Here is a 25,775-nt window from a genome sequence, read left to right on the forward strand (position 1 = left end):
ATATATATATATATATATATATATATATATATATATATACATACTTCATTACATCATATATATTAATACATATATCATTTGCATATATATATATATATATACACACATATATACATATACATATACATATATATACATATATATATATATATATATATATATATATATATATATATTATGCGTGTGCATCTCTGTATCATGATAGTTAATACATTTAGAAAATGGAAAATATCTATTCAAATTGTCAAGGGCTGGAAGGAGAGAACAAGAAAACCATTATCAAACTTTTGGAATCTTTCATACTCTCTCCATCTACGAGTATGTTTGTCTGTCATTCCCCTGTTTTTCTCTCACAAACACAATCTTTCTCTCTTTGCTGTTCCTTTCTCTGTTGTATCTCTCTCCCACATATACCTTACCAAGACTCTCCATAGTCCATTATCACAATTTCTTCACTTGTTCTTGGGCGAGAAACCATCTATCGATTGTCACACTGATCAATTGTTTTATACCTCCCGTGATGTTACTCCCTACCGTCAGATTACTCCCCGGGCTTCTCCACAGTTGCCTTGCCTGCATGGATCAAAAACTGTCTGGTCTGTTTGCATCGCTTACCACTGATAAAGAGGCAAGGGGTTTACATTCTGTAAGGGGTCGGTTTTGGATCAAAATGGAGGGCGAGGGCACTAAAGGAGGTTGTAATATGAAATATTAAGTGGCAGAAAGATAGAAAAAGAAGGAAAGAAGAAAGAGAAATTATACAGAGAAGAAAGAGGAGGGCTGCGAGTTTGCTGGATATTCTGTTTATGATGTCCCCATTCTTTACTTGATTTACTCTAATATGTAGGCCTATATACAGTATATATACACATGTATAAACCATTCTTTCTTTTTTTCTGCTAGATAGTGACAGCATTATGGCTGAAACCTTTACTTCTATTTTATTTTTTTTTTTCAACAGCAGCATTAGAATACCTACGGTTAAATAGATTTCAAAAGGAGATGGTGATATACTTTTAATGTTGCTGTCATTGTGATAATATACATGAAGATTTTTTTTTACATTAAGTGAGATTACTGTTCAAATATTACGTGGACAGTGTTTTATCTACATTTAGACTAGTTAACACACACACACACACACTATAGACACATATGTATCATATAAATATATATAAATATGAATATCTTCAAAAATATTTATACGAAACAAGTATTGAATCTTTGAAAATACATATATGTAATTCATTTTTCTGTATTTCATACAACAGTCATTTTCTTTGTTTCAACACACATCAGACGTGTCAGATAAAGCACAACAGCGCACTGAACATCACAGCAATTGACTAAAATATTCTCTTTTATTGTATTTTTTTTTTCTTTTGTGAGAAACATATTCTCTCTACTTACACAGTGAAACACTGTAGAATTAGGGTAGGTCACACACAAAAAAGAACCTCCCTCCCAAAGTACATACACCTCATATGATCAGATAACATAATGACAATACCTTTATATAGGTCATATCAAATCAAAATATCAGAGAAAATGTGAATAAAGTTGATTCATAGTCCTTAGCTTTTCCTTGAGATTAACAAAATAACAGAATGATAAGAGGAACGGTCATCATACCTTAACCTCTTCATCTAAAAGTTTTATGACATCTGAAACAAACTGGAAGACAATTAACCAAGCTCACTCCATGAAACAATAACTGCAAACTAATAGAGACAGGATGAAGAGTAAAACTGAACCATCATCAAACCGGCAGGCAAGTTTACTGTTCTAGTAGCCAAGTGGCAAGCTTCTTCTTGTTACCTACGATTGACCTTTGCATGGTGCTCACTAAATGTCATAGACAAGAAGTCAATAATATCCAGTGCACGGAAGAGTCATATTTGATGGATGTGGAGAAAATCACCCAGGACACAGGAGCAAGGTAGCACTCTAGAGCAATTGAGCCTTTTGCAATTTCCACTAAGGTTCGTCTGAAGAAATATCCAAAAAAAACTGTTAGAATGGTTGTGGTTCCAAATTTCAGCTTTGGTCTTCAATAAGCCAGTTCGGAGTTCCACTTTGCGCATGAGCAGAAACAAGGTCATTCGGACCAACATGCATGTTGGTTTTTAAATTCACTCGGATAAGCATCTGTGATGTAATGATTATTCATGTAATCCTTATAAATGCCGCTTGCCAGCACATCCACCTGACAGCAAAAGTGGTATTTGGCAATATCAATAGAAAGAGGTTGTTAATACATTCAACGCAAAATAATGAAATGGATGCTTTCCCATGTGCTACTTGATGGATCATTCTGGTCATCTGGTGTATACAAGTTCATTCTTTGTTTGAACAGGATCAATGAATTCCATAAATTGTTACGTAAAGCTTATGCATTATGTCGCTCTCAAAACGAATGAAGTGCCCCTAACCGACTGAGAAAAAAGAAAGGTCATTCGGACCAATGTGCCCATGAGCTAACTCCAAACTGGCTTATTGACATCCAGCACTACAAGAAGAGGACAACCTTTAAATTCACTTTCACTGTCTTTGAATGCACAAGGTCTTCTTTTGTTAAAGGTCCAGTTTACCTTTGGGAGCAGTGATTTTAAAAATGTGCAAGATATCACTTTTGATGCATATGAGTAGGTCTGTTGTACCACAAAACATCTTACCATATGAAATTTTCACAATAAAGCCTAAAATATGAGGAGATATAAGTATTTTTCTCAATAAACCGTAACTGTATACGGTTTAGTCTGGAAACATTTCTATTATAACTATTGTTCACATTTTGTATATTTAACAATACTTAACATCGATTTTACTGATTCAAATTTTTACAGTGGTTGTTTCTATCCCTAACTCACATTTTAGAACTATCTTAAAGCACTAATGCTGGGTTTTTGTTTCATCTGCAAAAGGTAAATTATGCCTTTAAAACTGACATGGGTATGCTCTAGTGAGCACATCACCATAAGGTTGTCACGGCAAGCTACATGGAACCAAAATTCTGCACAAAAGGTATACAGACATGTCAGGCCTGTAAAACTAACTAGGCCGGGCTATTTAGGTAGATGATGGAGCCGGGGGGGGGGGCCTCCCAGGCCCCCCCCCCCCCCCCCCCCTCCGGATCTTGGCCGTCGACCACACGATCGTGACGAAAATTGGCACACACATTGCCTATGATGTAATCTAAAGTACCATGAAGTTATTTTTTTCAAAAACTGTCATTTACACTAAATTATGGTAATTTATGCATAATGATGCATGAAATCAGACAATTTGGTATAAATCACTAAATAAAGCTCAAAACAGGCACGTTTTTTGTGTAAATATTCTTTTTAGTGTCCTTAGCAAATGTAAGAGAAAAAAATTGCACAATCAGAAAAAATTTCCTTAAGTATTTTATTGTTTTTTTATTTCTTATGTATTTCCTTGTTTTTTCGACTTTATGTTTTCCATTGTTTTTTCGATGAAATTTGTCCGTGATATTGTTCCGAACAAGAAAATGCATTATTAATTGATTTTGATCAATAAAACCCCCAAATAATCATGCTTTTATGAAATTTGCCTGTAAACACAGTTTGCATTGAATTTTTACACAAATTCACGTTTTTGAGCAATTTTTGGTCTCACATGCACGTGCATATTTATGCGCAACTTCGGAACCGCGCACCCTGGCATCGCAAAAGATGCGAGAGACTCGAAAGAAAAAAGTCATGAAACGTCGCGGTGATAGCTTCTCGCAATAGTGATACATCGCGCGAAACGTTGCCTGGGAGTTCCCCCCCGCCCCCCCCCCCCCCCAGCCTACTTAGGGTTAAACTTTGATTTGACTTTATAGTAGACTTGGAATCGATTCTAAAGAGAGTTATTATTGATCAGGGCTTACTTTCAGAAAGCAAAATAAAGGGTTGTCAGTACCACCCTAAAGGGAAGGTATAGTTTTGGTTGTGGTCCGAATAAAAGGTTGCACCCACCTTTTATTAGGAACACAACCAAAACTACACCCATCCCTTTAACATACTCTTAGATTAATGAGTGTACTCCTGTCTCACTGTTGGTAGCTTTGAGTGTACTCAAAGTCAGTGATATCCTGATGAGTAGGTAAAAGATGAACACTACCGAAGTGCTGTCATTAGAAAGATCACAAGGTGGGGTGAGAGTTGTTGTTGCTTGCCACTGTACACAGGAAAAACTATCGGCTGCTAAAGTACTTAATAATGGCAAATTGCAGCAAACTACCATCCACTGGATCACAAAAGAGCCAACTGGAAATGCTCAATCTCTTTGATTTCCCCAAAAGAACTACACTCTACAGTTGTATACACGTATGCATAATATCTCTGATTGTACTTTTCAAAATCCACAGCTCATTAATGCTAATAATACATGATTCTTTGATAATAGGTTAAACTAGCAATCAAGTATTCAAAAGTCATCTAAAAATATTCAGTGCATCATCATAAACTTTAACAGGTGACTTCATAGTACTCAATTGTTCTTAAGTAACACATAACACTCTTTCAGGATTACTGCAACCACAAATTTGAAAATGTAAATTGCTAAAAACTAATGACGACAATTTTTTTACTGAATTTCCTTTACACACTTCCAACTGATTGAACTTTTAGAAATAAAAATATGTAGTCTGTGCTTGATTCTTAATTGAAGAACTTAAAAGCATTCCACATAGGAACCATACATGTAGTAAGAAAAAATATCAACATTACCCTGCATTGTGGCTAACACACTGGTGTGGTCCATATGCAGGGATACATTACTCTGCATCATACATGTACATTTGAATTGTGACACCCTGGCATTTGGGAAAACTTTCATGAGACCTTTATCTTTCTATCAACACATAATGCAAATTTTGTTATTATATTGGGAACAACTTACTGGAAGACAAGGAGCAACATTTTCCTCTTGTACTGCACTACAATTGCACATCATGAAGCTTTAATACACCGTGCATGTGTTAGTACATGCAGTCCTGTACAAGCCCAAATTCCCCCCCCCCCCAAAAAAAAAAAAAAAAAAAAAAAAAAATATATATATATGCACAGCTATGTGAACCTATACTAATTCAAAACATTTCATCTCTCTCTTTATTTCCATTCTACACTCTGCCACACCATAACTCCAATTTTTCTGTGGGTTATTCATTTTGTGCATGATGTGGCACCAATACACTGTCAATATTGCTTGCAATCATCCTGAATAACATGCCAATACAATATACAATATTAAATGGGTTAGTCAAATACCGGTTAGTGATTGGCTAAACACAGTCACATGATGGAAGCACATTCGTCATGTTTGCCCATGTGTTCACACATGGGAAAACATTTTCACGTAACAAATGACAAAAGGCCTAGGACCTCGTGCACAGTGAATTTGGCTCTGCGCGATCGAGAGATCGAGTGCGTTGTGCTGGTGGGTGGTTACATTGACGTTGACGTATTTGACTAACCCATACAATATAACAGATGATGACTTTTGTTGTCGGAAACATGTACCAAACGTTCCACCCTCAGGGTTTGAAATGCTATTTCAGGAGGCTATAAGTCCCTCACTAGCATTTCAAACCCTTCGGGTGGTACATTCGGTATGTTCCCTCCCCCACCAGTCATCATCTTTATAATGTATCATCAAAGTGATGATGCCTCAGTGGTTTTTTTTTTTTTTTTCACTAAAGCTTGGTTGGAACCAGGTGTGTGCATTAACAATTGGACCAGGTGAAGTTGTTTAGAACCAGTTTCATGGCGATGAATGGCTATGACATCACACTTTACTTCTCTATATTATTTAGGGCCACAAAACATCTTAGCATTGTCAAAGACTTCCATGTAACCCTATAGGATTACCCCTACATGCAGGAAAATCTTTTTTTTTTATGATAGTTCTGACACATAATAGACAACTAAAATGACAAAAAGACAGTTGACAACCATATGTCTCACAGTAGATACTTGAAAAAAAAATATATGTGGCACATAATCAATGGCATACAAATATACAGATGACCCATACATCAGTGTCCTATTGTTTATTAAAAGGTGGCAGTACATTCAAGTGATCAGTTGCAGGTATGTATTAGTATGAAACTTAAGTGTAGAGGAACATAACAATATCAAATAACACACTCTGGTAAGTTTTGCTTACATAGGGTCAAACCTTTTGTATAACTGAATTTGGAATATAAAGTGGCCACTATTGATAGGTGGCAGCTTAGACAGGTTGACAGAAAATGTTGAAGATACATGTATGTTCAATAGCCTCCATCTAAGTTCTTGAGGAAAAAAAGGCCAAAGGAAAAATATATATATATATATATATTAAAAATTATCAAACTCACCTGCTGCATGTGCAATAGCATAATGCACTGTATACGCCATTTATTTCGCGAGTATAAATTTTCGCGAATCGGGAATTCCCGACAGTTGCGCGAGTGGTGAAATTTGCGATTGTGGAGTCCTGTACTGAACGGAGAAATGTACACGCGATCAGAGTCAATATTTTCGCATGTCTTTAATTTCGCGAATAGGACCCGACTCGCAAAATTTGCGAAAATGAACACCTCGCGAAATATTCAGCGTATACAGTACTTAAAGACACCATACACATACATACATATGGTGTATACATCTAAAATGCGAAAGAGCCAGCACCCAAATGCATGAATACGAAAAATGACAAAAAGAGGTATTGAAACTGACATAAACTAACTATTACAAGTAACATTTGGAAAGCAGTGAGGCAAGTAGTATGATAGCCAGGGAAGAGGGAGATCAGATCTTTCCTAGAAAACCTCTGGTGCTTATAAAAACTCAATATTTTTCAAATATAGAAGGGGTCCATTAAGTTGCTCAAAACATTGACCATCTAGTCTGCGTGCAAGGTCAATGACCTTTTGAGGTTGTGGGTCTGAGGGGGTCAATTCCCTGTTTTTCTAGCAAGCAGAAAAAGAAAATAATATGTTTAGTAATCATAACTCTAATTGTTATGTCTTCTTATCATTCAGTTTCACAACCAAGTTTTGTCATCCTGCACCGGAAATGGGAGATAAAGAACAATTTCAATTGGCACCATATGTTCGCAATTCCAATAAATGTTTTTTTTTACTATATGCTATTGAAATGAGACTATATCACAAACTGTGTAATTATATCGCAAACGCCACAACCTTTTCCCCCTGTCTGCCACAGACCGCTAGAGCGGCAAAGGAGCATTATCTTCTTCTCAGCTTTTGAACGGTTAGTTTTGCCCCAGAAAGTGTCAAATGAGACATATCGGATAAGATTGAATCAGACAGCATGTCTTTATACTCTAATCATTTCAATGTACCTGGACACTTTATCCAGAGTTCACACTGTGTAGTTCATGGATTACACAATACAATTTGCACATGACACGCTACCTACTGTATGCCAAAAATACCAACAACCCACTCACGTGTGCCCCCGCACATCTCCAGTCAAACCTGCCTATCAAAGCGGCTACCTGTCTATAGTGGCCACCTGCCACATATGGCCACTAGAAAAACTCCCTCTGAGAGGAAGGCCATGTCAAAGACCCTGTTTATAGTGGCCACCTGTAAATAGTGGTCATCTTTTTAGTCTCCCTTGGGTGGCCACTACAGACAGGTTTGACTTGTACCTTGCACTTGGTCTAGTCCGTGGAGCAACATCAAGCCATGGATCTGATTTAAGCTACCTTTCCCATTCCTCAAAGATCAAACTGTGCTTTGTACTGCAAGAGCCGGTCCAAGGTGATACTGCCTCCGCCACAGACGATCACCACCACAGGGCCCAGGTTCTGGGGCAACTTGCCCTCTGCCTTTAGCTTGCCCAGGACGTCACTGTACACGCAGGCCAGGGTCGCTCCGCAGGCTGGCTCAACCAGGATGCGATGGTCATCTGAGAAATGTCAAAAAAAAAATGTTAGAATGACCAGATGTCATCATGATTTAAATTGGCAACAAGACAATGTGTATATCTTTTTTAATGTCTATTCTAATGATTCAATTTAATTCCGTACATCAAATATAAGCAGTGTAGTTGCCTTAAGTAACAGGATAGAAATATATTAAACACAGTTAACTCTGAAAGTGACTATGACATACAATGTTGAATTATTCCAATGCATCTGAGTACAATTGTATTACAGCAGTGCTCATTTTTCATCCACACTGCTGTGCTCTTCTCTCTTGGGGCCTCTGCTGAATATTGGTTATGCACTATGCATGCATCGCAAAATTTATAGAAATGCATATATTGTACCAGTATATCACACTAAAGCCCAGCAATTATGTAGCTCTTTTTAATGTTTTCATTGACTACTAAACAAACAATATACAGTTGTAACAATACAAGTGATTATAAAGTTGATATCAGATTACTGGTATTCAAATGGAGCTGAGAATGTTGAAAATGAAAAAAGTTTAGTACACAATCTGTCTATTTCTACAAAATCACACCAGTGCAGAAAAAGTTCCAGCCATATATGCTGTAAAATCAAATATATTAGTACAACATCATGTAGTTCTTCTGCAAGTCTTTTTTCCCCCTCATTTTTACCTGCAAGGATGTATGATTTTGGTGCTTTATTTGTGGCTTTCATACATACTCTGTGGATACATGAGATTGCATGACTTCTGAAGTTTGTTCATTCCATATCTCTTCATGAAAACTTAACAAAAATAAAAACAACAACATTTTCTTTTCATGGAAATTTTGCTGACTGGGTTATGCCAAATCCAAAAGTTAAACAATTCTCTGGAGTATTCATCAGATGTTTTTGAATTTGGCATATTTCTACTTCAGTTTGTACAAGTTTGAATAACTAAAGTGTACAATGTTGTTCAAGATAGGAATAACGAAATACATGCAACATCAAATAATGTGTCAGACAGATCACAAATCCCTACACTGGAGATAGTGTATTTTATATCAAGTTATATGATGTTTCTGTTAATCTGTAAAAGAAAAGCAAAAGAACTCAAGCAAGCCTTAATATGGCACTAATAAATGATGTACATATGGCATACTTTCACACAGCAGAGAAGAAAATATACAAAAGAATGACAGAAATGAAGTGATAGAATAAATACAGCAAGGTGCACACACAATGTAAGGCAGGTTGGCAAGGATGCATTTCACAAAAGTCACTGCTAAACAACAGTCTACATACAGGATAGAGCACATGCATTACACTCAAGGAACTATCAAATGGGTGACAAAACATTGACTCAATCAGACCTCCCAACCTTTTTGACTGAAAAATAGGGATGATTCAGCTCAAAAATCGGAAAGAAAAAGTAGTTCCCATTGGAGTACGTATGTAGTAAAATTATCAAAAAAAAAAAATAATAATAGAAAACTCCTCCTGAAACAAGAGCTTGGAATGGTCAAAATTCAGAATCTTTTCTAAAAATTTAAAATGGTTTGGAGGTCTGCTAAATGCTGTGCTAGATGCTAGAAGAGGAATGCCTTATTCTAGTACAGACAAGTTTGAGGCACAATGTTAAGCACCAAAGAGGGATTAGAGATTCTCACAAGAGAATATACTACCAAACGCTGCTCGCTACCTACCCAACAACTGCATGCATGCCTCTACAGCAGCTTTGTCAGTGACCACATGTGAGATAATACTGTGCTGGCTGTTGAGCTCCAAGCAGTGTTGAGACACAGTAGCAGCCCCTAAGGTCTTGGCAATACTGGACAGCATACAGAGATAGAGGTGGGGGGGGGGGGGAGGGCAGTGGCAAAGAACAGAGAAAAACCAGAGGGTTTGAGTTACAAGCTGAGAGCAATGTCTCAAAGCATTAGAAGCCAGGCTGAAGGGGAAGAATGAATGTATTAGGAGAATGCAGAGCTAAACAAATTATATTGTTTTCTGGTGATGAAGACATGTATTTGACTGTGATTAGGCTGTTTAATCTCAGATTATAAAGTTTTGAGTGCAATACAGCTGTATATGAAAACTGAAATTTGTGACAGATTAGATCAAACCAAGGGCGCAAAAATGAGTTAGACTGGTCAAAGCTGCAGGCAGGGGAGCAGCATCCAGTAATATGTAATACATACCTAAAATGCGTAGACAGCCATTAATGGCATCTTTGTCAGGAATGACGTGTGATATGATTGGGCACTCTTGTACGTATTTCAGACACTGGGAATTAACAGTGAGTGCACCGAGACATTTGCAGACACTGTATCGAGGAAAGAAAAAAGCTTAAACCTGGTAATTCTTTGTCTGTTAGACTACAAGTACACCACATCTTGAACTTCACTTTTGGTCATCCGTTACACTACAAAAAGCTCGATTACTCACTGATTTTTTTTTTTCTTCCTATAACATCATATTAGCAGCAGACTTTCATGATCTATCATTATTATTTCATCACCACCTGGGAACAATGCCAGTGGCCACCAATTCTGATGTCCAAAAAACTATCCTATTTATCACTGATCCTACATTCAAACAGAAGCTATAACATTAGCTGTGTACATTGTACACCACATGCTTGTTACTTGATACTTGTGACTTGATGAGGTTATTCCTCTTGCAACTCCAAGAAGCTATACTGGGATAAACTACACAATGTGTGTTGTGGGGAGGTGCAAAGGTGATGATCTCTATATTAGCAATAAAAAGAGTATGCGGTATGAGTAAATTTAGAGAAATCTTCCTTCAAAGGATAAGAGACTCAGTAGAAGGCTGCAAAGTTGTAATAGTGGGGTAATGATGTAACAATATTATAAAAAGATAATTATGGCATTATTTGGATCTTTTTCTCTGGGATAGACAAAGAGAAATAATTACCTTCTCCTCCCCCCCCCCAAAACACACACACAAATATGCAGTAAATCTTATAAATTTACCTTGTGATATCTAACGAACATAAAGTCGCACACACTGATTGTGCGTGAGGACTGAAAATAAGTGAAATGGGTCAACCTAGCCGAACTTGACTTTTTCATATTTTCTGAAAGAGCAGGTCTTCTTTTACATTATGCTAAAATTTGGTATCATAAAACAGGCAGGAAAGTGTGTTTTTTAGCAGTTTATCTCGAACATTTTTGGTAGAATAGTGTGATTAGGTGTGTCTTTAGAATCCCTTTTTCATTTCTGAAAATCCTTATCCACACTCTTCACTTTCAACTCTAATAACTTTTAAAAGGATAGTGCTACTGCTTTGAAAGTTGGCATTAATTATAGACAGAATGTGTTAATGAGGCATGCTTAATTTCAGTTTAATTTGATAATCCCTTCATTGTTGTTACTCTTGTGGTTTACTTCCTGTTTTTTGTCCCATTCATCGCACAGCCAGCACGGTTTGGTAAAGATTAAGTGCTTGAATAGACACTGTACTTCAGAGCCTCTTTTCTCAGTTCACACTTTTCCTGAGTTTGTGCTTTCTTTCCAATATTTAGATAGGTTAGGAGAGTCCATTCGATTTGAGTTATACATCATTTTAAAGCTTAAGGTCTGCTCTTGCAGAACATGGTCTTAACTAAAAATTCATGTCTGGCGACTTTTTGTTTGTTTTGGGGTGCAGGGTCACAAATTTACCTTGTGATATCTGGCAAGGTGACAAGTTTCCCAGCTTTCACTGCAGCACTGAAGCTGTCTGCCCCAAATGTTTCCATGGCAACCACCGGCACGTTGGCCCACCCAACCCTCTGCAGACCCTGTACCACCCCACACAGCAGGCCCCCGCCCCCGACGCAAGTAACCACCACGCCCGGCTTCTTTCCGCCAAGTTGCTCCTTCACCTCCTCCATCATGGTTTCATGACCTTCCCTGGTACATTAAACAAATTGAGGAAGACATTGAAAGTCATATACAGAGGACAGAACAAAGAATAGACGAGGATTCATGATGACAAATGATGTGTTGACTGAGGGGCAAAACAAATAACGTGTGCCCATTAAATGCATATATGTAGCTCTAGCATGTATTAAACATGCTGTATACCCACCTGCCTATATCATGAGACGTAGGATGTAACAATTGCGTGCTTGACCACCATATGCGGGGGCCCTCGTACACAGTTTTTGCTCCTCACCATGGCTTGATGTCTTTCAACTGGTGCAAAAGTATTTCCTTTCAACTTATCCCCTTCTCCTTTGATTTGCAATGCCATGTCATTTTGTTATTTTTCAAAACATATTTGTGAACAAGCTCTCTTGAAAGTCTGAAACCACTCAGTGAAATGACTGAAAATCATCAAACTCAAAGGATCAAAACTGTGTCAGAGAGCCTGGATGAGACAAGTCCTTTTCTCCATGCTTTCAATCCTATTTCTATCAACTCTCATGCATGTGACATCAGAGTAATATTAATCTTAATTTGATTTTCATTTATTTTTTTAATTGATTATTATCATTATGTCATTAATTCATTAATTAATTCATTCATTCATTTATTCATTTATTTACTATCTATTTATCTCTATTAATTATTTTTTGCTGCTATTGTCTGAATTACACTCACCAGACATCAGGATGGTCAAAGGGGTGGATGTAAGCAGCTGCGGGGTCCTCCTTCAATAGCTGGAGGGCTTTTTCATTTGCAAAGTCCCACACCTACAAGTGGACCATGTACATCAAGAACTCCATCTTTTATCATAATGCTAAGGATGTCGACGACAATGATAAATACAATTTTCATCACTCTAATCACTGCCATATTCATAATTACTATGATCACAGCAAATAATGGTACTTGAACTACTTGTGAAATAAATTTGCCGTACTACCATATTTCCATTGTGATTACTGAAATTAACAATACTGATAATGGTAATGATATTGATGAAAATAGTAATAATAACCAGGAAGAAGTTATTATAGTGGCATGATGAAAGTAATTCACATATCAAATTTGACATGGTGAGAGAGCAATATCTGGAAAAAAGTGTACATGTATTCCCCCAATTTTTATCTTAAAGCTTACCATACTTTTAATGACTTTTAGTGATTTACAAGCAAGACTAACACAACTTCTATGTAGCCAAACTATGTATTGCTCCCTATATACATGTACAGTATATCAATATATTTCTCCCTGACACACAAGGTACCGATGATCGTATTCATGAATATGTCAGAGCGAATCATCAGAGCTGGAGACAGTACCCTGCCATGGACGATGACATCTGCTCCAAGTTCTTCCAGTTTTCCGGCCACAAACTTTGGGGTACTCTCAGGCACTACAACAGTGGCTCCCATGCCCAGCTGCCTGGCTGCGTAGGCGGCAGCAATGCCTGCATTTCCCCCTGCAAAGTTGGAGAAGAACCAAGAACAAGATGTACAAGATGTTGTATCTTTCATAAATGCATTTAAGCAGATGCAAGAGTATTTGAAAGACATTAAAAACATAGATACAATGTATAGTAGAGAAGATAAGCCCTCAAAATCACGTGAATTGTGCAAAATTTGACTAAAGCATGAAACTTTAACCAGTGTTAGTACATACCATAAGATTTATTTTAAGATCGGGAGGTAAGTCTGATTTGACCTCTGATGACCTCCAGAGGTCAATGTACTTTAGATATCAGAAAATCAATGTTTTTAGACATTTGCAAATGATATATGTGGTTATGTTGCACTAAACATGCATTTATACCACAGAGAAATCATTTCCAGATTCAACAGAGCACTGACAGGTTTTTACCTTTGACCTCTGATGACCTCCAGAGGTCAATGAACTTTAAATATCAAAATATCGATGTTTTTAGACATTTGTGAATGATATTTGTGGTTATGATTCACTAAACAGGCATCTATACTTCAGGGAAACCATTTTCTGATTCCACAGAGCATTGACAGGTTTTAATCTTTGACCTCTGATGACCTTTGGAGGTCAATGACCTCAAAATATTATATTGATCTGTGATGTCATTTTCTAATGGTAACCATTGTTAAGATGTACAAAACAAGCATATCTGTCTTACAATGAAATTGTCTTCATATTCTAAAGAGCAGACAGGTTTCTACCTTTGACCTCTGATGACCTTGAGAGGTCAATGACCTCAGAATATCAGAATATTGAAGTATGACATCATTGGTGAAAGGTCAAACATGGTAAAGATGTACAAAACAAGCATATCTGTGTACAATGACATCGTCTTCATATTCCAAGGCACACAGACGAGTTTCTGCCTTTGACCTCTGATGATCTCGAGAGGTCAATAACCTCAAAGTATCAGAATAGTTTGGCATCAATGGTAAACATGATGATGTTTTAGAGAGCACTCGTAGGCCCTGTTTATTAACGAGCCATTACCGTTCACCTATGAAAATCACACAAGGTCAAATACCTCGAATGAAATGTGAGGATGTTAATATTGATATTGCGATAGTTAATAGTTAATAATTGTTTATAATGTAGGGCTTACAAACCATGCATTTCTGTTACCAAAAAAGTGGCTACTCATTCCGCAGAACTTTTCAGGTAATTATCTAAGTCGGGTATGTGCACAGAGCAAGGGGTGTCGATATGTTTTCACGTGGGGGGGGGGGAACTTGGAAAATATGTAAAAGCATAAGTTCATGGTGCAAAGGAATGAAGCGGAGGGGGAGGGGGAGGGTGTGGGTGGGGGATTGGATTTTTGCAGGTTTAGACCTGAAATCAGTGATTCAGTGTTAGCTCTTGTTTAATGTGTGCGTCATCACTTACGGAAGTTGATGGGGTGTGGGCGCATCTCACCTACCCTCCTCCCAAAGACGAAGTTTTTTTTTTTTTTTTTTTTTTTTTTTTAAGGATCTGATGCATACGTTTTGGGGAATATTTGGAAAATTATGGATCACCAAGGTGTACCAAGTCTATATGGATGGGAACCCAGCAAGCGCAGCGTTGGCGAGGGTAGGGCATTCCACTCCCATTCGACAGAGCTCTTGTATTTTGAGAAATGAGATTCAACGACCTGGCACACAGGCACTTTTGAAGGAATACCTCGAAATTATATCAAAAAGGTGTAGTAAGTCAGCCATTTATGGAGGAAGACCAATCGACAGAAGGATGTGGGTGGAGGTATCCCCCTCCCACATTATGGAGCTTTTGCATTCTTTTGTTTGCAATTCAATGATCTCGTGCTACTGTTGGTTGAACTACCATTTTGAAGAAAAAAAGTCCATACCCAAATGTGTAGCCATAATCAATGCATGGAGGAGAGGTTGATACAGCGAGAGGAGGGTATGAAAGGGGCTGTTCCCCAATCCTTCCCATGCGAGGGAGCCTTTGCAGTAAGAATAGAAATGTAAAAAAAAAAAATCTAGTTATACACATTTATGATGGAATATTTGGGAAATTATGAGTAAAAGGAGTGTACCTAATCTAAGGGTAGAAACCGAGGAGGGATTGTTAATTGAAAGATACACCACCCCCTCCAACAAGAGGGATTTTCTTTAATATGTCGGAACTGAAATTAAAGATCTAGTACATACTTTGTGATGATATAGAACAAAAAATGGGACAAAAGCACTGAGCGTATATGGAAGGGGACATAACGAAAGATAGTGTGGGGGAGGGGGTATGCAAAGGAGATTCTGCCTTTTAATCTGGTGCATACCATAGCTGAAATGTTCAGTGACAATTCATTTTCTGTCAGAAAAGTGAAGAAAAAAAAATCTCAATCTCAGGAAATACTTGGAGGCAAAGTTTTATGTCCCCACCATTCCCCCTCCCATATTTTCTCGGGAGGCAGGGCAAATGCCTCTTGCACTCCAAAATGAACAATCGTGCATATATAGGAAAGCCTTTTCATCTTTGGAATTCAAATAAAAATATCTCTTAAAAACATTTTTCATAGAATAAGGGAAATTATCATTCCCTAAAATATGTTATATCAGTGGAAGGAACCAAGCAGGGGGAAGGAGTCTATCGAAAGGAGATATCCCCTCTCACAGAAGGGAGATTTTGCATTTCAGAATTAAATTTTAACAATCCGATGCACACTTAAAGTGAAAAACTTGGGCAGTTTTCTGTCTAAAAAGTAAAAAACAAAAAACAACAAAAACTAACAACAACAAAACATAGTCCACATCTCAGAATTTAATGGGGTGGGGGTCAACTACACTCGTATCCCTGCCACCACCCCACCCCTCCTCCAAACTGATGCCCCAGTATGTGCATGTGTTTTATTCCACTTGTTGAAAAGAAGAGAGAGTTTTAAGAAACAATATTGTTCAGTGGTCGCTATCCCAGTCAAGTTAATTGTTTATCAATAAGGTGATTTCCTTCACCTGTATACCTTAAGATGATGTAGGCCTGGTATTTGCCTTGCACGTTATTACATCTATTTCTTTTTTAGTATTCTCGTTTATATTTTGATGTGAAAGTTGTTTACTTTGCCACGATTTTATTTGTACATAGAAAAAATAATCCAAGACTGAAAATGAAACTGATACAATATTTAATGATTGACATGATGCACATATTGTGTATTTCTATAGCAATAAAAGTGAGCAATTCAAAAGGCGTGTACTCATTTCCCTTACATGAACATTACCGATGATCCTCTGACCCCTGGAGGATATTGAAAGATATGCATCAAAATGTAAGAATATTGATGTCTGGTCTCATTGGTTTGTAATGGCCAGCTGCTTATGAAATAATAATTATATTTTAAAAAAATGCATTTTGTGTGTGTGTGTGTGTGTGTGTGTGTCCAAAATTGTATGCAGAGTATTCCACACACAGTTCAATTTTGACTTCCATCTAGGACAATGAGCGGTTACTTTTTTCTCAACTACACTGTAATATAAAAATCTATTGAAAAAACACGGTGGCGGCTGAGTCTAACACATTATCATTCCTTTTCGTTGGAGATCCATGCGGGATGGTCAAAACAAACATAAAAAATAGATATCTCAGACCTAATTGTTATAACAAAGCATCATATCCTCATATACCCAACCCAACCCTCTATGCCCAGACAATGTAAACCACCCCATGGACTTACTTGGAGCTTTAGAATATCCTTTGTCAACAGAGAGAGACATCCAAACCTTTGCAGTGCCGACTAAGATCTGCCATGGAACTGACTGGTATTGGCTCTGCATCATTGACAGCAGATCTCGTTTCCTATTCTTCTTCTTCTTCTTCTTCTTCTTCTTCTTCTTCTTCTTCTTCTTCTTCTTCTTCTTCATTATACTGTGTAATCTTGTAATATTCTGCCATGGAGCCTTTCCTTAATTGGTTAAAGAAGGTATCCAAAGAGCTATATGAAGCAAAAAACAACAAACAAATGCAAAAACAAAAAGAGAGACATATGTATCTTTAATAACAGAGCTGAATATTGAGTATCTCTCTCCTGAAGCGTTTCAAAGAGATACAAGAGACAGTGGCCGAGAGTAGCCGCCACCTTTTTTGGGAGTAGGCCTACTTTGTGTTCTTGCAAATGATGCCTGACATTTTTGGTCATTTGCCCTTTTTGAAGAATGCAGCAATAGAGCCACAACTTCCTGCAGAGTGAATATTGTGGGGTTCTTGATGCAGAACATCATCGCTGAATTTGCCTGAGCTGTACTTTCTTACAGGGATTGCCATTGTAGTTTTGTTTTGTTTTGCTTTGTTTTGTTTTTCAAGTGTGGCTGTAACACTGCTTGTTTTGCATATGATGGTCATTGCAGCTAAAGAGTGCATATCTTCTCTGGATCATTCCAAACTTCATGATGTTTCACCTGGGTGAATGGATCCCAGATGATGCATGCATGCAAGTATTCCAGGACAGTCCTGAGCGGCATGGAGTAGCAAAACACCTGAACTTTATGATACTCGTATCTTCGTCTGGAGAGAGTCTTTGGTTGAAGTATAACCTTTTTAAGCTGCTGTGGCGATTTGATTCCAGCTGAGCCTCCTATTGGAACTCCAAAGTATTTTGCACAATCCGCTTTCTCCATGGTTTGCCATGAATGCTTATCTATTCCCTTGATGGGTAGGTCTCGGATGGCAATAGCTAGTTGCAATACACAGGATTGCTTCATGTGGAATGCATGTTGGGCCTCACAGTATGTCGAAGTTTTCAAGATGGTCCATGATGTCGCAGCTGTGGACTGTATACTCCAGGACCATGAGTCATTCATCGCAGTCATACTGTAACAACCCACCAGCTTTACACTGGCCAATACAGGCCCACCAGCTGGAAACTATGCAAATATTGCCCATGAGCTTGACACTTAGGCAAACCAGTCCCATAATGAGTCCGACAAATGGGGGGAAAAGATCTATGAGACTTACACTGAATAGATTAAACACTCTGTATATCAGTCTCGTGGGCCTTGTTTTCCTCGAGTGTCGAGATAATGGCCATATTTGCCTATATTTGCTAGTCTACATAACTAACCTAAACATAACAGTTGTATTTGAGGTCACTGCCATCACTCAAGAAACTTAAGCTTATTTCTGAAGTAATTGACCTCTCACATTTCAGAGACCTGTTACTATAAACCAATGCTCTGTGGAATATGCATACATACTTTGATCAAAACACCAGTGCGTGATTTGTATACATGATTAAGCATTTACGATTACACCAATGAAGCCAAACATCAATACAGGTAAGCCTACACATGTGACCTCAGTGACCTCTCATTGTCCTGAGAGGTCAAAGTTGGATATAATGCACAGGCTAATGACCAATGTTCCATGGAATGACAAGATTCTTCTATTATAGCATAAATGATTGTACATCGGGTATTACAAAGTTGACCATTGACTATACATAGAATATCAATATTCTGATATTTTGAGGTCATTGACCTGTCACCTTCCTCAGAGGTCAAAGGTAGAGACACGTGAGTAATTTCTCTTGCTCTGTGGAATAGGAAAACAATTCAATTGTAATACAAATATATACAAAGAATATACATGTAACATCTAAATCATGTTTGTCATCAACCAATTGCACCAAATATCAATGTTCTGACATTTTGAGGTCATTGGCCTCATCATAGGTCATCTGAGGTCATCAGAGGTCAAAGGTAGAAATCTGACTCGAAAGGCTCCGTGGAACATTGAGGCAATTCCTCTTACAAAAATTAGTTTTTAGTACATAATTATCGTGTTTCAGTTATGAGTGACGCATTAAAATATCAATTTTCTGACATTTTGAGGTCATTGACCTCTGAAGGTCATCAGAGGTCAAAGATAGAAACCTGTCAGGGCTCTGTGGAATATAAAGACAATTTCACTGTGACAAAAATTAAGTTTTAGTACATCATTACTGTGTTTTATATTAACCAATGATGCAAAATATCAATTTTCTGACATTTTGAGGTCATTGACCTCTGGAGGTCATCAGAGGTCAAAGGTAGAAACCTGTCAGGACTCTGTGGAACATAAAGACAATTTCACTGTGACAAATATTAAGTTTTAGTACATCATTACTGTGTTTATCATTAACCAATGACGCAAAATATCAATTTTCTTAGATTTTGAGGTCATTGACCTCTAGAGGTCATCAGAGGTCAATTCAGACTTACCTCCCGATCTTAAGATTAATCTTATAGCATGTACTAACAATGGTGAAAGTTTCATGCTTTAGTCAAATTTTGCACAATTCTTCGGCTTATCTGCTCTACTAGTAATTCAACATAGGCCTAATCATTTCTCCCTTCTACATAATTTGTACTGTGCAGTTCCTTGCAGATTCCATCTGATTTTTGGGCACTAAATATGTTTTTGAATATTACAAAACCTTGAAATAGCTGGCTTTTCCTCTTTGTTATTTTTAGCAAAACAGTTCTCTATGATTTTTATGTTTTATGGCTGGGTCATGGCATTCATTATGATGGTTTTTAAAAACAAAGAACACTTTGACTGTCTTTAAGATTGCAACAACTGACAGTGTAATCACTACAGCTGTTGTGATGCATTGTCATGAATACTCAAATCATTACAACACCTTCAACCTTCACTTTAACTATTTTGACCACTCTACTATCATAATTCACCATTCAAGGGTCTTACATTGTAACCATTAACAAGTCCTAGAAACAGCATTGATTTGCTTATAAATACATTTTTGAAGATTTTTCTCTCTCAAATTGGCAATTTCTCATTCAGTGAAATCTTTATAGTCCATCTTTCATCAAAATTGAATGCTATGTGAAAACATATATTATTACCAATTTAGCAAAGAACAAATGATATTTTTGCAGTAAAATTCCCAAAGAAATTGATGAACTAATTGATGAAATAGTGAAGAAATTAGGGAGAAACTACAATTTGTAGGATGTATAGTGCACAAACAAGGGTAACAGGTGTGAGAGATTACAAACAAATGGCAGCTCTCAAAATATACCGCTTTATAGCTTTGCCTATGACACAGCATATTGTCAAATCACTCACGTAATAGTTGTACACACAGATCCCAGTTGACACTTGAACTATGGACACTTGAGTGACATTGGTTAATGACACTTATCACGATTGTGCAGATGTTTAATTTGAACTCTTTTGGCTGTTAATTAAGCACGCACTGAGTCAATAAAGGTTGAAATGGCTCAAGACAGAACTTGCTTTCACTGATTTGCGTGCATTCAAATAGCAATTACTAAGAATCAATGTATGTCATATGTACTAAATTACTTCAGAATCATATTCACCTGATGAGCTTATTATCTTAGTGCAGCCTCCTTCCTGTGCCTGAAATAGGTAGAAAATTTGGAATACAGGTTAATAATACGCCTATCATGAATATGCACTTCATTTGTTTGGGAAACAACCAAATTGTTCATACAGAATTTGTTTGTGCTAGGTAAACTTACCCTGACAGAAGCTGCATGCCTACACTTTAATACAGGCAGTCATCCACGTAGAGGTAAAATGGCAATGCATTTGACTGCTTCTGCGTAAGAATGCAAGCAACCTAGGTATTTTCAGTATAGCCGCAAGGCTACAAATGAAAGGAATCTTTTTTCAGTTTCCAGTGCTGATTGTTCCTTGTGATCCATATTTATATGCTGGTGGATACAACACACATATGAAAATTATTATTAAAGAAAAAAAAACATCAAAGTTAACTGAAATACAACCTCGATGTTTCAAACGTCTGTACTGTATCACAGTAAACCAGAGTCAAGATTGTACATTCAAATGTCCAATAACAATTGAGTTGAGTTTATATTATTAACAACATACATGTGAATATGATAATATTACAACATGAAATCCCACAGCCTGGATAATGATCTTGTGATCTTGGGAGGGCGACGGTTACTATGCGAGGGAGCCAAGTGACCGAGCCCGAGCGAGCGGAGGGAAGGGGGGGGGGGGAGGAGGGGAGAGGGTGTGGGAGGGGATGTTCCCCCCTCCCACAGGGAGAACTTTTTGCATTTTGATGTTGTAAATGATTCAATTTGATGCATCTTTTTGCGTCTTTTATCGACTTGAAACCCCCCGCTTAGACGCACCGACGGCATAGCCTGGATAATGCATTTTTATGTTGTAAATGGTGCAATTTGATGCTTTTCCGTCTTCTATCGACTTGAAACGGCCCCACTTGTTTAAGGTAGCAGGATATTTTGATGCACGGATTACTATTGAACAATTTGCCTATAAAGTGGGAGCATTTAAATAAACTTCTTGTACTAATATATTGTTACAATTAATTTCATGAACATTGTCTGTTAAGCAATCAAACAGAAAAGGCATGCTCACGAGGGTGTATAAGGGATATTTCTCCTCCCACACGCAGGTGATTTTACATATTCAGACCTGAAATTCAGCGATCTGGTGGAAACTTTTGGTGCAATACTTGGATTTTTTTCTAGCTCCCCCCCCCCCAAAAAAAAAAAATATTTACCAGGGTATGGAAATGATTTGGACTTTTTTTTTCAGGAACATCACGGCATTTAGCTCTTATTCCACGTACTGTGTATCATCTGTGTGTATTCACAAAGTCTAATGAGGTAGAGGGGGAGGGTGTGGGAGGGGGATGCCCCACTCGACGGAGCTTTTGCGTTACCCGGTATTGAAATCAAGATAAAGCGATCTGAAGCACACTTTTTGTGAGAAATTCGGGTAGTGTGATTTTTCCCCCAATTTTTCCCCTTTCTTTCTTTTTTTTTTTTTCACGATCCAAAAGTGTGGGGGGGGGGTGCAGCCCCCCAGCCCCCCACCGGTTCCGCAGCCCCTGACATTGATTGAGGAAGCAGAGCTACATGTATAGCTCAACCCTACAGTGTACATTTTTACCTCCACTCCCAAACTGTACAAAACTTTAAAGCGATCTAGCTGCGTTGCACTAGCTAGTGCCTGCTTTGCAGGTTTGATTGATGGGTCAGGAAGCATGTACAAACTTGAACCACAGAACTCAAATCAAGATTAAAAACATGATTCACAAACAAGATTACAAGAGAGATTTTTCTATTGTCTGAAAGTGAACTATTCTTTGCATTCAAGCATTTAAAAGGTCTCTGACCAAAGATGATTACAATCGCGACTCATGATTGTCCACACGATGAACATGTATGTGAGATGTGATGTCTATTTCGGCACCACTGTCAATATAAGTCCATTTGTACAATGTAGTTCAGGCGAGAGGTCAATGTCAGTTTACATACCGGTAGCTCTGGACCATCATTCAGAATATTAGGTTGTTTTATTGTTCCTAGCTAGCCCAATTTACCTAGAGCTGATCTTTGGAATTTGGCAAAGAAAGTTTAAGTGATCTTAAATTGTGATCTTAAATTACAGTCAACAGCTGGGTTAAAGTCCATTTAAATAATGCAGTCTGTAGATTGAGACGTAAATTTATAGCCTATAAACGACTGTTTGAACCTTTAAGAAGTAATCTCTGTCATTTTAGTTACAGAATCTCTTTATGATCGAGAGCGGTGATTTAGCTCAGTCGGTAGCGCATCTGACTCCAATTCTTAAAGGACCAAAGTTCAATTCCCGAGTCTCTCTGAGCAATGTTGTGTGTATAAAGACATACATGTACAATGTAATACCATTACCAACCCCTCTTGTAATTGAGGCAAAAACACTCTGTCCCTCGGATAGGACATTGGAATGGGTGTGCCATGTGTGAGAGAGTCACAACTCATACATGTGAAAGATTCTGTTTTGATACATTCATCTGATCATCACAAAGTCAGAGCATGGTGCTAACCCGACTTCATTGGTGGAGTGGCCACCGCCTACACGTTGTAGCATTCCCACACAAAAACATTAATGCATTCATCTTCCATGCATGAAGCCTGCATTTTAAAGGGATTGTACAGTTTTGGTTGAGACTTAATTTTGGTTTTCTAACATTTTTGGTGAAATAATGAAAAACCTCTTGTGAAATATGAAAGAACATGTAATTCTATGAGGAATAAGTATGTTTACTTGATGAAAATTGGTTTTGAAATGGCCGAGATATCCAAAAAAGAGCGATTCTAATAAAGTGTGGGACCCACACTTTATTACGATTGCTTTATTTTACTTTGTTTTTGGATGTTTCAGTCATTCCTAACCCGATTTTCATCAAAGAAACTTTGAATTCCTCTTAAAATGGTATGCTCTGTACTATGTTTTCTTGGTATCTCACAAAAAGTTAAAAGCCCAATTCTCATCTCCACCAATACTATACTATCCCTTTAAGACTGGAAGATGCACACAAAATACAGCAATTTAGATACAGATTTACAGCTTCTGGCAAGAATGTTCAATTAACAACAGTCTTCTTTTGTAATCTTCAACAGGCTGTAGGCCTATAAAGAGTATATTTTGATTTTAAATTATTTGTATGCAGTTTATCAAAAAGCTGTTTCTTTTTGTTTGTTTTTTTCTTCTTCTTCTGCCAGCTCTCTCTCTCCTCCTCCTCCTCCTCCTCCTCCTAATTCTGCTATTCTGTATTTCTCTCTCTCTCTCCCTCTCTCTCTCTCTCTCTTTTTTTTTTGGGGGGGGGGGGCTGGGTTATCATGGTTATCCAGATATTGAACAATATTGAGGATATCCCCATCATCATGTTTTTTATTCATTTTTTATACATAGGTTCTGACTTATAGACATCTATACTATATCGTCATTATTAGACCTCTCGCTATTCGTGGCTAGTGAGTGTAGAGCTCTATAGAAATATGTAGGAACTGCTAAAATAATTTACTACAATACTTAGACAGGAGTAGGCGACTTGGGCATGGATGTTATAGGCCATAAGATATATGATTATCCAAAGATCTAACAGCGTTAGGCCTTATTAAATAAGAAACAGGTTGTGAAAACTTTATAGGTCCTACTTTAAATTATAAGTTTATGACAGCTAGTGTCCCTAGTAGACAAGAAGATGGCATCTGTTTTAATTCATGTAGGCCTAAACTTTAGAGTTAGTTCTACCTTCTTGCATCGGTTTCCAATGCCCCTGATCTTGAAAGAAGCTGTCGGCTGCATGTTTTCACACTTGATGTACACCGGGGAACCAGCCAGCTTTGACATGGGAATGCTCTCCAGCAACGGAGTAGCAATATGCAACTGGTGATTTGTCGCAGCAGACATACTGCCCTGGATCTGGATGCGTACGACGTGAGAGGTAAAAATTTAGGCGAGCCTGTACTGTGGTCGTAGAGCTTGTGAAGTGTCAAAACGTGACGTGTATGCGATCGATTTGGTGGCTGTGGTAGTGATTGTTGACTATTGCATGTAGAATAGCTCACAAAACGAGGGAAGATGCAGAGGTAATTCAGCAGGTAATAAGCCGCCGACGTCCGACAAGCCTGACAACATGCAGACACTCCGTACTCAACTCGTGTGATTGTAGACAGCTGCGTAGAATAGACACCTAACGCGTAGACGCGTGGCAATGTGCAATGCCTGGCATAGTGTGAGCGTCTGCCGAAATGCTAATTTTATCGCACGCCGCATTGCCACTGGCCGAATTGGGGAGGTACGAAGTGGGCGTGTACTTAGTCTTTGATGTACCAGTTTTGTAGACTTCTTAACAAATCGTAGAATTACGTTTGATATATCCACCAAAATGTGGCTTGATACGGGATGAAAAAACATCAATGGTTGATTTCTTATGTCTATATGTTTGAATAAATTTTGAATCAGCTTAGAAATATTATCTGGACATAAATCAATGACATTTTTTTGTTCATTTTTTTGTTTGAAAGTAAGTTGAGGTCTGAAATACATATCCGTATGAACTGTGCAGTCAATCGTGGCAACGACTATTCACTTGGATCGAGTACAATCAAATGAAATAAACAAACATCATCATCATACTAGGTCTATACTTCTAGCAAATAGGACCCCTTCTTGGCCTACATTGACCAGCATTGACGGTAAGAACCATAAAAAAGAATTCTTGATGAATCTGCAAGTTTCGGTTCACGGCTGTCAACTAAATTTTATCAAACTTACGGTGTGATGCCGAGCATTACTGCTCTTCATTACACAGCACCAGGAAGTTCTACATGTAATAATAGCACCACATACTGGAATAATTGTTGGTACCTTGTCAAGACATAATATGTATCACTCTATGGCAATGTAATCTCTTGAAAAGAACCTAGTTCGTAGGATGGGCTCCCATTAAGTGTTTATTTACAGTTTAAATGTCAGAACAAGTGTAGGGCGCTAGTTAGACAGAAAAATCCGTCTGTCCAGAGGAGTCTTTAAATTTTATTTGTGTTTTATCACGTCACCTAAACTCAAGTCAAACACCAACCCAACAGCAACACAGAGGCCAAACCAGTGAGAAAGATAAAACATTACATCTATTCAACAAGGCTGATAATAGATGTCGATCAGCTTAGGAAAGC

The 25,775-nt window shown here is 37.8% G+C and overlaps 1 protein-coding gene across 1 annotated transcript; it reads right to left on the reverse strand.

The window, feature by feature from the left end:
- Positions 1–7,737: 7,737 nt before the first annotated feature.
- LOC140227844 (L-serine dehydratase/L-threonine deaminase-like) lies at positions 7,738–24,507 on the reverse strand. The gene is made up of 7 exons (XM_072308238.1): positions 24,349–24,507; positions 20,628–20,667; positions 13,155–13,294; positions 12,511–12,602; positions 11,587–11,817; positions 9,603–9,727; positions 7,738–7,928 (listed from the first exon to the last, which is right to left on the reverse strand). Exons 1-7 carry the CDS (start codon positions 24,505–24,507, stop codon positions 7,738–7,740), a joined length of 978 nt encoding a protein of 325 aa, XP_072164339.1.
- Between the last annotated feature and the right edge of the window lie 1,268 nt (positions 24,508–25,775).

This window comes from Diadema setosum, chromosome 4 (assembly GCF_964275005.1).
Source record: "Diadema setosum chromosome 4, eeDiaSeto1, whole genome shotgun sequence".
In the NCBI taxonomy this organism is placed as follows: domain Eukaryota; kingdom Metazoa; phylum Echinodermata; class Echinoidea; order Diadematoida; family Diadematidae; genus Diadema; species Diadema setosum.

Bases quoted from the DNA above. Each gene is read 5' to 3' on its own strand.
- LOC140227844 (XM_072308238.1), bottom strand. From the start codon at position 24,507: ATGTCTGCTGCGACAAATCACCAGTTGCATATTGCTACTCCGTTGCTG. The intron at 20,668-24,348 runs GTAGAACTAACT...TACCTATTTCAG, and splicing joins TTGGAAACCGATGCAAGAAG to GCACAGGAAGGAGGCTGCAC. The intron at 7,929-9,602 runs GTAGGTAGCGAG...GACATTTCTCAG, and splicing joins GGCATGCATGCAGTTGTTGG to ATGACCATCGCATCCTGGTT.